The sequence below is a fragment of the Xyrauchen texanus genome, chromosome 29, assembly GCF_025860055.1.
Source record: "Xyrauchen texanus isolate HMW12.3.18 chromosome 29, RBS_HiC_50CHRs, whole genome shotgun sequence".
Taxonomy (NCBI): Eukaryota; Metazoa; Chordata; class Actinopteri; order Cypriniformes; family Catostomidae; genus Xyrauchen; species Xyrauchen texanus.
Genome location: NC_068304.1, coordinates 38,644,078 through 38,657,229, shown reverse-complemented (window position 1 = coordinate 38,657,229; position 13,152 = coordinate 38,644,078). Strand labels below are relative to the sequence as shown.

Sequence of the window (13,152 nt, the reverse complement as noted above, 5' to 3'; positions counted from 1 at the left end):
AGACAATAAGAATATGAATAAGAGTCATGTGTTTGGGAATCAGACTACACTGATTGCACAGTATGTTTCGCACCGTAGATTCAAAAGAACCGGCTCATAAGAGTCCATTTATTCGGGAATCGAGCTACACTGGTTGCCCAGTATGTTTCATGCTGTAGATTCAAATTAACCTGTTTATAAGAGTCATTTGTTCAGGAATCGGGTTACACTGTTCGTGCTGTAGATTCAAAAGAACCGGCTCATAAGAGTAATTTCTCGGGAATCAGACTACACTGGTTTCACACTGTAGATTCAAACGAATGGGTTCATAAGAGTCATGTTTTCGGGAATCGGACTACAATGTTGCACTTTATGTTTTATGCTTTAGATTCAAATGAACTGCTCATAAGAGTCATTTGTTTGGGAATCGGTAGATGTAGATTCAAAAGAACCAGCTGATATTTATTTGGGAATCAGGCTACACCGGTCACACCTTATGTTTGATGCTGTAGATTCATTTGAACCTGTTCATTACTGTATTAGTTCGGGAATCAGACTAAACTTCGGTTAACGGAATCGAAAGTTATGAAAATCATTAGGATTGATCGCGGAGCGATCACAGTTTCCAACCCTATCCTTTACTCGATCATCTCAGATACGATTTATACCTCACTTTGTGTGGCTTGTTTGAGGAGAGATATACTGTTTCTCTTTTCTAAGCAATCAGACTTACAATTACCAGCTGGCGGGACCCAAACTAGGGACCAAGGAGACTTTGGGGTAGATTTTTGACTTGGCTAAGTAAGCAACCAGCTAGCAATGCTGAAGTGGCTCTGAAACACCTTATAGCAACACCCTGGCAACCACCTTTTACACTGTTGTGTCATGTCATAATATTAATGATGTCCTAACTGATGTCATTCTCTCCTCAGTAATCAACCTCTTGGAGGCTCTTAAAGTCACTAGGCCTCGTCGAGGGGTTTCCAGCGTCAAAGGCCGTGACCCAGAAACACCAGCTTGGCGGTTCCGGTCCAGCACGTCTCATCTCACACTTCCACAGGATTTATCGCAGCACCTCCTGTCCACCTCACAGGGTGTGCTGGGTTTGCACCTGGTGGGCCGCCAGACCAAGGCTTTGGAGGCCACCCTGATCTCCTTCGCCTCTCCATCTGACCCGCAACAAGACCGACGCCCCCTGCTGGAGCTCACCTCTAACACCCGCGCCAACTGGCTGCAGCTGGAGTTCAGGCCAGCGAAAGGCCTACGACCACAGGTGGTGAAGTTTCCGGGTGGAAGTCCGTTCACGGGTGGTGGTTGGGTGAGAATGGCTCTGAGTGTGGAGCCCAGGCAAGTGCTGCTGTTTGTGGAATGCCAGGAGGCCGTGGTGCTCAAGCTGAAAGAAGGAGGTCTAATTCTGACTCTGGATTTCCCACCTGATCTGCAGGTTACGTTCTCCAGCACTGCAGGAAATAAAGACAGCAAGTTCATTGTGAGTTTATAAATACAAACACACTCTCATACATCCAAACATATCTAAGTGGCAATTATTGTTAAGGTTCTTTGAAACTGTACATTTTTCCCCTGACGTGATTTATTGCCCGTATTCCGCGGTTACCCCACTTCACATTCAAGACATGCCGGAGCTCAATGAGATTGCAGTCAGCTCAAGGGAGGCCAGAGAGGTGAATCTTTATCCCTCTGAATCTTTATCCACTAGTGTCGCTGTTTGGCAGAGTTACATTAGAAACATGACTGCTATCTAGTCACAAACAAAAGACATAAACACATTTTTGAGGAGGCATTGCCTCCCTTAGAGAAAACGCCACTGAGTTCACAACGCAAGATTTAAGGTAGTTATACATTTGAATTGGTTTATTTTCATGACCTGTCCAAAAGAACCAGTTCAATGATTTGGTATTCCCAGCCAGGGATTGAGTTAACGAAAAATACTCCTAGTCCTTCGAAGGGGGCCTAGGTTGCTCATCTAGTATTGACGTTGACTACCACACCTGGAGTCGTGAGTTCGAATCCAGGGCGTGCTGAGTGACTCCAGCCAGGTCTCCTAAGCAACCAAATTGGCCCGGTTGCTAGGGAGGGTAGAGTCACATGGGGTAACTTCCTTGTGGTCGCAATAAGCTGTTCTCGCTCTCAATGGGACGTGTGGTAAGTTGTGCCTGGATCGTGGAGAGTAGCATGAGCCTCCACATGCTGCGAGTCTCCGCGGTGTCATGCACAACGAGTCACGTGATAAGTTGCGTGGATTGACGGTCTCAGAAGCGGAGGCAACTGAGACTTGTCCTCCGCCACCCGGATTGAGGTGAGTAACCGCGCCACCACAAGGACCTACAAAGTAGTGGGAATTGGGCATTCCAAATTGGGAGGAAATGGGATTAAAACAGAAAATGCTGTCCATCATCTTGACAGATTAAAAAAAGAGAGGGAACATTTTAACATCACTCACTCGCACACTGTGCCTTGTTTATTTTAGTCAATTAGATCACAAGATGTGGACAGGCACCATTGCCATTTACACCTGGTCATATGCGTCTCTTTTGACCACATGTGTTGAGATTTTGAGAGCTGATTTCACGACAGCATAGCTCAATTATTACGTTTGTGTGTTACTGCTAAAGCGCTGTGGCAGGGCGAGGGCGGGCTGGGTCGTTATCCTACACACCGGTCCCGTATTAGGCCTCCGTGAGGGTTAAAGGTCGACTGCAGGGGATCGTGCGGGAGAGAGAGATCGTTTACGGACATGTCCATCATGTGTGTGTTTATGTTGTCTTTTAAGTTTCTCATAAAAATATAATTTATATTGAAAAGCCGGTTCTCGCCTCCTCCTTTCCATTGGTCACTTTACATTGGTGCCGAAACCCGGGAAGGAGGAGGGATGCCCATCGCAGAGTCCTCGACACTGCCGTCCACCCTGGGGAGCGCCGCTGCCATCTGCCGGGTGATGGAGTAGCCCGACCAACCGGATGCGGTGAACAGCCGCCGTCCGCGGGGCGAGTGGAGACTGGATTCCCCGACCTCCTGGAGCGATGGAGCCGCTGCCAGGGGCGGAGGAGTGCCCTGCCGTCCCCCAGAAACTTGGAGGGGTCGAGTGAAGACCTCCGTCCGCGAGGGGAGGAGGGAAGTAACTCCCCGATCGCCTGGAGCGGTAGGGCCGCTGCCAGGGGCGGTGGAATGTCCCCAGGTGCCGCCAGAAAAGCGGAGGGGCGTTCTGTCCACTGGGGGTCGGAGATTTGACTCCGGTCTACGCGGAGAGGAGCGGCTGTCGTCCGCCAGAGAGTGTGGAGGAGTGTTCGAGCACCACGCAACGGTACATCAGAGAACCGGCTTGACAATATAAATCATGGTTTAATGATAAACTTAAAAGACAAAATAAACACACACATGACGGACATGTCCATAAACGATCTCTCTCTCCCGCACGATTCCCTGCAGTCGACCTTTAACCCTCACGGAGGCATAATTAGCCTAATACGGAACCGGGTGTGTAGGATAACGACCCGGCCCCGCCCTCCGCCCTGCCACAAGCGCAAAAGGAAAGTGTGGAAAAAGTGGCTCATTTTTCTGCCAATTATAAGTGCAAACATGATGTTTAAAGCAAAATTGTCAGTTATTTTAGTGCAGTGCCTACGTTAACTGGGATTCAGATGTTTATGCTTCTCATCTGTGTCACTTTTAAAAGTCTGTTAAGTTTTTACATTTCAGTTAGGATGGTTATTTCCTTATAAAGCTGCATGTAACCAGCAAAATTTACATTAAAATAAAAAAAAGTCAAATATCCACAATATTGTCGTCTATGCAACCTTAAGTTGATTGTTGAGACAACTGGCGCCATTGGTTTATACGACCTACTTAGACTTATGATGCTTTTGGGAAACGCAGGCAGCCCTGGTCTCTTACTACCCAAGTTGCTCTAGATCAGGGGTGCCCAATACGTCTACCAGTCGATCGCAAAGGCATGCTGGTAGATCACACAAAATTTAAATGTACTTTCGTTAAATTTTAATACAAATACATATACTGTCTTTCCATCTTTTAGTTTCTGTCTGACTTGCACTTGACGAGTAAATATTGACCACGCGATGTTTTGTTTATTCAGTTGCCATGACAACTAGGTTTGCGCATACACAGCGCGCGAAATTGCGATGCTGCATCGCAATTTCGCGCGCTGAGTATGCGCAAACCTAGTTGTCATGGCAAGTAAATAAACAAAACCTCTCCTGGTTAATATTTACTCGTCATCAGAATAAGGTAAATGCCCTGGCTATTGTGCTGTAGGTGTTTTGGGCTTAGTGTTAAAACTGAATGATATCAACATTGAACATTATTATATATGTTTTATAAATTAGAAGATGCAGTAGTCCCAACAAGCATTTTCTTATTTTAAATGTTTTTTAGTTGCTAGATCTTTTTGAGTTGGTCATTTAAAAGTAGATCATCACACAAAAAGTGTGGGCACCCCTGAGCTAGATCCTGTTATACACATTTATAATAAAGCTCATCAAATACTATTTGTACTCTCTCTTTACACTGATCATTGTTTGGAACAAGAAAACTCAAATACACTAAATTTGGAAAAGTATTGCATCTTATTTGCAATGAAAGTATATTAAAAATGGATTAATTCCACCTGAAATTTGCACTTTTTGCCTGCATATACTCAAGCAAGACAATCAAGTATTACAAGATCAATCACTAACTAATTAAATCCTGTACTGAGTTTTAAGAATAATTATGGTGAACATTCATGTTTTTCATCATTTCACTGTAATCTGTTTATTTCCTCAAAAGTCCATTAAAAATCAGATCCCTGAATTGAGCCTAGAAAACATTGTTTTTACGTTTTAAACTCTTTTTTTATAATATTCAAAGAAAAACAAGACTTATTTCTAAAAGAGAATCCCAACCTCACTCTCAGCTTTCTCACCAAATTATCAATGGGTGGATTAAATGTCAGACTATTATCAAATAAAATACCTAAATATTTAAAAGTGGACACAATCTCAATTTCATCCTCTTGAACAGTTTTTATTGGAATTAGTAAAAATCATAAATTTGGTTTTGTCTGGGTTTAAACCCAATTTTAAATATTGAAGTTGGGTTTCACAACAATAAGCAACAATAACATCAGCATAAAAATTACAATTTACGTCATGAAAATTGTGTTAACATAAATAATAAACAATAGGGGACCCAACACTGAGCCTTGTGGGACTCCTTTACAAAAAGATAAAACATCTGAAAAAAGTCCCTCAGATTGAACACACTGTGTACGTCCTGCTAGATAATTATTAAACCATCCAACTGCTTGATCAGACAATGCAATCTTAGTCACTCTTTGTAGTATTACGTTGTGATCCACTGTATCAAAAGCTTTAGACAGATCTATAAAAAGAGCAGCACAATGTTGCTTTTTTTAGACAATGAATAATATCATTCACTGTCTTTGTTATTGTTACTATGATGCCTTTTAAAACCAGACTGAATATAATTTGAAAGAGCACAGCTTTCCAAATACCCGTTTAGTTGTTACCTATCAAGGTCTCCAGGATCTTAGCTAGAATTACAGATTTACTGTTGGTCTATAACTGTTCATAAGTGAGAGCTCACCGCCTTTTAACAGTGGACATACAAATGCCTTTTTCCAAATTCTTGGAATTGTATTACTGATCAAAGTAAGATTAGAAAGATAAGTCAATGGTTCTGCAATATAATCTGCAGAGAGTTTTAAAAGAAGGATCCACGCTCACCGGACCTGCTGGTTTTTAAGGTTAAGATATTTAATTGCTTTATGCACCTCACCAATTGACAAGGCTACAAAATTAAACTTAGACTTAGTGTTCTTAATAAAATATGACAAATGTGAGTTTTGTGATGCTACACCACTACTCGTTGGAAAATTAAGCTTAAGTTAGTTAGTTAAAATTAAGTTAGCAGTGTCGCTACTTATAGAAAACTAATCCCCAACACTGATATTTTTGAAATGGCACTTTTAAGTTTGGCTAAAGTGCCCAAATACTTATTGGGGCCACTGACTGTATATACAGTATATGATGAACAGAGAGCAAAGATTGGTCGAACAAGGAGCAGTTAAGTAAGTTGATCCAGGAACATGTACTTTTGTAAATCACATTAATCTGATACACACACATTGGCAAATTCCATGTGCATGTTCATGAATGTGTGTTTATTAGGTTGGGTGTAATGCTAAAAAAAAACAGGAAATTTAGAGAACGTATAGAGCTCAATATTTCAGAGAATAAAACCAGCACATAAACACTACATCAAACAATCCAGACACTTTTTTCTTTGTCTGCAGGATAATCAACAAACATTTAAATGAAATAAATTGTTAATCTTATAAATCTATTTGACTTATATTAAATGGTAAATTGTCTGCACTTATATAGCTCCTTTTTAATCTTAGCGGTATTCAAAGCGATTTAAACTGTGACTCATACACACACACACACACACACACACACACACACACACACACACACACACACACACACACACACACACACACACACATGTTGTGTTTCCATGTTTTATGGGGACTTTCCATAGACATAATGGTTTTTATACTGTACAAACTTTATATTCTATCCCCTAAACCTAACCCTACCCCTAAACCTAACCCTCACAGAAAACTTTCTGCATTTTTACATTTTCAAAAAACATAATTTAGTATGATTTATAAGCTGTTTTCCTCATGGGGACCGACAAAATGTCCCCACAAGGTCAAACGTTTCGGGTTTTACTATCCTTATGGGGACATTTGGTCCCCACAAAGTGATAAATACAAGCTCACACACACACACACACACACACACACACACACACACACACACACACACACACACATGTTGTGTTTCCATGTTTTATGGGGACTTTCCATAGACATAATGGTTTTTATACTGTACAAACTTTATATTCTATCCCCTAAACCTAACCCTACCCCTAAACCTAACCCTCACAGAAAACTTTCTGCATTTTTACATTTTCAAAAAACATAATTTAGTGTGATTTATAAGCTGTTTTCCTCATGGGGACCGACAAAATGTCCCCACAAGGTCAAACGCTTGGGTTTTACTATCCTTATGGGGACATTTGGTCCCCACAAAGTGATAAATACAAGCTCACACACACACACACACACACACACACACACACACACACACACACACACACACACACACACACACATGTTGTGTTTCCATGTTTTATGGGGACTTTCCATAGACATAATGGTTTTTATACTGTACAAACTTTATACTCTATCCCCTAAACCTAACCCTACCCCTAAACCTAACCCTCACAGAAAACTTTCTGCATTTTTACATTTTCAAAAAACATCATTTAGTATGATTTATAAGCTGTTTTCCTCATGGGGACTGACAAAATGTCCCCACAAGGTCAAAAATTTCAGGTTTTACTATCCTTACGGGGACATTTGGTACCCACAAAGTGATAAATACACGCTCACACACACACACACACACACACACACACACACACACACCAATGACAGAAGAGCTGCCAGGCAAGGCACTAGCCTGCCATTGGGAGCAACTTGGGGTTCAGTGTCTTGCCCAAGGACATTTCGACATGTGGAGTCGTGTGGGCCGAGAATCAAACCACCAATCCTGCGATTAGTGGCCGACCCGCTCTACCACCTGAGCAACAGCCGCCTTATTAGGCAATAGAGGTAGACTGATATATCGTTTTTACCGATTAATCGGTGCTGATATTTGCTTTTTGACACTATCGGTTATTGGCAAATATCTATTTCAATAGCTCCCGATAGTTCTTTTTTTTTTAATAATGTATTTATTTATGTTGCATTGTAACACAGCCAAGTCGCCATCATTTTAAAATAAGAGTCCCTGGTATATTTCAAGCTTTTTTGAAGTTAAATGTTTCTCTGTTATGCACTAAATCTTTTTGATTATTTATTTTAGAATCTTGTAGCTTCAATGTATGTGCCCTTCACAGTAAATAAAGTAAAAAATATTTGTTATCATTATATAAACAGATTTTTTTAAACGATTGGCCCATTAATCGGTTATCAGCCTTTAGTTATCAGTATCTGCAAAATCCACTATCTGTTGATCTCTATTAGGCAACACAACTGACTATTGTTATAATAATATTTGTTACATTGTAAACTACAGTAACTGTATTTTACTGTGTTGCCATGGCGATGTGAATATAAACATACATATATATATATATATGTTTACAGCTGTGTTACAGTAAAGACAGCAGTTTATAGGGTCGACTGTTCTTGTGAGAGACTTGAGTTACATTGTTACCCTTGATTATTTTTACAATCACACTGACAGGTTGCCATGGTTACACAGTTCATTGTTGCCATGGTCACAGAATGAACTCTACATGTTTTCTTATCATTTCAGGGTCTTTGGCAGACTGCTGAACTCTCCACAAGGGCGTTTGAGAGGCGTCCATGGTTCTGTGGCAATGTAACAGGCACGAAATCAATAACAAGCATTTATCAATAACAAGCATCTGAACTAAATATTCGCCTGAACTTGCAAAACATGCAGAATTTGAACTGTACGACCTCAGCAAATCTGCAAAGGAATGTTTTGCCAGTACACTGAGCTGTGACAGATAGTGATATTTTATCTTTTATCTTTTAACATGAAATTAGACTCCCTCCCTCACTCGGTTCTAAAACAAGATCCTGTCCAGCCCACCGGTCCGCCTCTGTCAGCCGTCTCTGACCTGGATGTGATGCAGGACCAGGGAGAGAACCATGGAGGAGGAGCAGAATTAAGCATCCCCGGGTATCCCATTGACTTACATATTGGCCGACTGGAGAACAAACTGCATAGCGTCAACACCATGCTGGACATGCTCAAGAAACAGGTAGATGGAGAACTTATTGCTGATAACAAATGATGTTTGTACCATAAGTAGCTGCATAATGCGGCGGCTCATTTTAGCTCATCGTGGCCCATTCGGCCCGCTCGGTTCTCTCAATGGCCAGTCCGCCCCTGATCGACCCCAAAATACGTCTGCCCACCGGGAAAATGCCCGGTATGCCAGATTACCAGTCCAGCCCTGATAAGTAGTTAGTTACAGTTTATCACAATTAAATGACAATCTCCCCACTAGAGGTCATCTTACTCTTTGTTGCAATGTTGCATTATATTCAAAATATTACTTGCAGACTAAGCAGAAATGTAAATGAAAATACTATTACTACCTATAGAGTCCAAGATATCTTTGATCTTAACAGTCCTAGTCAAATTTAACTAAATGGTTGTCACTGCTGAATAATGTCTGGTAGCGACTAAATACGTATCTAATGATTAAGTACTACTCATTTTTAATCTATAAGAACTAGCAAAATTGTAAAAGATACCTGTCATATGTCTATTTTAATACGTACTTAAAAATAGGTACTATCAGCTTAAAAAAATCAAAACTAGTAATTTTTGATGAATAAATGTTAAAAGAAATTTTTTCAAATTTTTGATTTGAGAGATTATTTATCAATTTAAAGGAATATTCTGGGTTCAGTACAAGTTGAGCTCAATTGACAGAATGTTTGGCATCATGTTGATTACCACAAAAATAAATTTTGGCTCATTCCTCCTTTTCTTTAAAAAAAGCAAAAATCGAGGTCACAGTGAGGCACTTACGATGGAGGTCAATGGGCCAATTTTTGGAGGGTTTAAAGGCAGAAATGTGAAGCTTATCATTTTATAAAAGCATTCTTCTGTTAAACTCATGTATTATTTGAGCTGTAACATTTTTACAGTCATTTTAGTGTTTTATGGTTTGTTGACATTTTATCATAATGGCAATGTATTAGTAATATTGGCTATAACTTTACACAGACAAAGATAGTAAGTGATTTTATCACACTAAAATCATGTTTAAACGCATACTGTTTACGTCCTGTGACATACATTTGCAACTGAGTATTTTAATGTTTACGGATTGCTCCCATTCGAAGGATTTTTGAGGCAATCAACATGCTGACGATTGTGCTTAAAGGTGCTGAAAGTGATTTTAGGGTTCTGGAATTTACACGAGCCTTTGAAATAGCCACGCCCTCTTTTACAAAACCTCGCCTTCCAAAGATAACGTTGAGACCGAAGCCGAACAGTAGAACAGCATCGTGTGTTCCCATGGCTGTCAAACACAGCAGTAGCACAATAGAGCACCACAGTCTGGATCAGGAAGTAAAATCCCATTTTTTAATTTTGCCATAGAAGAATTGATTTCAACAATAACTTCTTTCATAACATTTCAAGACTGATCTACACTGGCGGCCAAAAGTTTGGATTAATGTACAGATTTTGCTGTTCCGGAAGGAAATTGGTATTTTAATTCACCAAAGTGGCATTCAAATGATCACAATGTATATTCAGGACATTACTGATGTAAAAAAACAACACAATCACTATTTGAAAAAGTCATTTTTGATCAAATCTAGACAGCAGCAGCATCACTCCAACACCTTATCCTTGAGTAATCATGATAAATTGATCATTTGGTGCTAGAAAATCACTTGCCATTATATCAAACACAGCTGAAAGATATTTGGTTCATTAAATGAAGCTGAACATTGTCTTTGTGTTTGTTTTTGAGTTGCTACAGTATGTAATATATCGGCATGTCTTAAGGTCAACATTAGGTCAAAAATGGCAAAAAAGAAACCGCTTTTTCTAGAAACTCGTCAGTCAATCATTGTTTTGAGGAATGAAGGCGATAAAATGCTTGAAATGGCCAAAAAAAACTGCAGATTTCATCCAAAGGTGTCACTAAGTCTAAAGACAAAGCACAACTGTCTCTAACAAGGACAGAAAGAGATGTGGAAGACCAGATGTGCAACTAAACAAGAGGATAAGTACATCAGAGTCTCTAGTTTGAGAAATAGACGCCTCACATGTCCTCCGCTGACAGCTTCATTGAATTCTACCCGCTCAACACCAGTTTCATGTACAACAGTAAAGAAAAGACTCAGGAGGACTTATGGGAAGAATTGCAAAGAAAAAGTCACTTTTGAAACAGAAAAACAAAAAGAAAAGGTTCGAGTGAGGAAAGAAACACAGACATTGGACAACAGATAATTGGAAAAGAGTGTTACGGATCTGAACTCCGTTGAGCTTTTGTGGGATCAGCTAGACTGTGAGGTGCGTGAGAAGTGCCCGACAAGACAGACACATCTATGGCAAGTGCTACAGGAAGTGTGGGGTGAAAGGTCAAGTGCTACAGGAAGTGTGGGGTGAAAGGTCACCTGAGTATCTGGACAAACTGACCGCTGGAATAACAAGGATCTGTAAAGCTGTCATCGCTGCACATGGAGGATTTTTTGATGAGAACTCTTTGAAGTAGTTTAAGAAGTGCTGAACATTTTTTTTTTTTCAAATTGTAATAGTAATATTTCACATTATTAATGTCCTGATATACATTGTGATCAGCTGAATGTCACTTTGGTGAATAAAAGTACCAATTTCCTTCCGTAAGAGCAAAATCTGTACATTATTCCAAACTTATGGCCGCCAGTGTACCTTGAGTTCTGAGGTTGTTTATTGATGGTATATGCTTCTGTTGAAGCCAAATTAATTGTTGAAATAGCATGTTTGATAAACAACTACATTACCCATGGTACAGCAGAGAACGGTTCACCAATCAGATATCATCTGCACAATTTGCCTCGGTGTAACCGCCCACTGTGAGTACATAATCGAGTCGGTCTCCCTTTCCCTTAAACTACTTATGCAAATGTACATATTGGAATATTTTGCAATAAACTTGATATACTTAGAATCAACAACCTAAAATCAATGATATATTCCATTCGTTTTTATTCAATTATATAATTCGCAATGCTTTTTGGGATTGTAGTTTGTACCCTCGTAAAAAAAAGATGGGCATCTTCACCGCCTTGTAGTAAATTGTGCATTTATATAGACTCAATAAGTGCCTGAGAAAATACTGTCAAGCAGTTCAATGGAAAGGAGGAAGCGAGAACCAGCTTAACAATATAAACAACATTTAATCAAATAAAAGACACACACAAACACACGTGCAACTGCCCGTAAGCGTTCTCTCGCTGTCGCACCACCGTCCATGAGTCGGCCTTTATCCCTCTCGGAGGCTTGATTAGCCTAATAAGGCACCTGGAGTGTAAAATAACTTTTTGGTCAGGTATTTAATGTTTAGTGAAATACCCTTGCATTTAAGGGTTAAACATATTTTTTAAATGATCCTTTCTGACGGGTTCGTGTTTAGAACGCTCACCTGCAGGCACGAGTCGAGAACTTGGAAACCTGCGAGTGTGTGAGGCGGGAGTGTGTTTGGGAAGGCCGTCAGATGGAGGAGGGCTCTCGTTGGTCGCCTGACAGTCGCACCGTGTGTTCGTGCACCAATGGGAAGGTGCAGTGTGACCGCTCAAGTGGTGAGTAACCTCCAGTACACACTATAAATACATCATACAAATGAACTAGCCAACTGGTTTTAAAGCAGAAGTGTATGACCTAACACGTTGTCGGCTTGTTTGGTTTTTTTCTCCCGAATTTGGAATGCCCAATTCCCAATGCGCTCTAAGTCCTCGCGGTGTTGTAGTGAATCGCCTCAATCCGGGTGGTGGAGGACAAATCTGCCTCCACGGCTGAGACCATCAATACGCATCTTATCACGTGACTTGTTGAGCGCGTTACCATGGAGACTTAGCGCGTGTGGAGGCTTCACTCTACTCTCCGCGGCATCCACGCACAACTCACCACGCGCCCCACCGAGAGCGAGAACCACATTATAGCGACCACTAGGAGGTTACCCCATGTGACTCTAACCTCCCTAGCAACCGAGCCAATTTGGTTGCTTAGGAGACCTGACTGGAGTCACTCACTTTGTCAACTTGTTAAACATAATCAGTGTAAACGCACTTACTGGCTCAAAAATGCCATGATTTTGGTGAGGGATCTGTTTGGCCGACCAATAAGTATAGCTTGACCAATCAATATCTTGATTAAATATATTAAAATGGTTCATTTGGGCCAACACAGGTGTGTTGACTTAGGCAACTTATCATTATGCGAGTGTAAGAATGACCTATCAGTGGTATCATACGATAAAACCAAGATACTGTATATAGTTGAGACCAGAGCTACTGTAGTT

General features: G+C 40.6%; 1 protein-coding gene across 1 annotated transcript in view; it reads left to right on the top strand.

The window, feature by feature from the left end:
* kcp (kielin cysteine rich BMP regulator) overlaps nt 1-13,152 on the top strand; it is a 69,911-nt gene that overhangs the window by 4,620 nt on the left and 52,139 nt on the right. Inside the window, 4 exon segments of the mRNA XM_052096775.1 lie at nt 912-1,468; nt 8,412-8,484; nt 8,669-8,886; nt 12,268-12,433. Of these exon segments, the coding sequence (XP_051952735.1) occupies nt 912-1,468; nt 8,412-8,484; nt 8,669-8,886; nt 12,268-12,433 (1,014 nt within the window).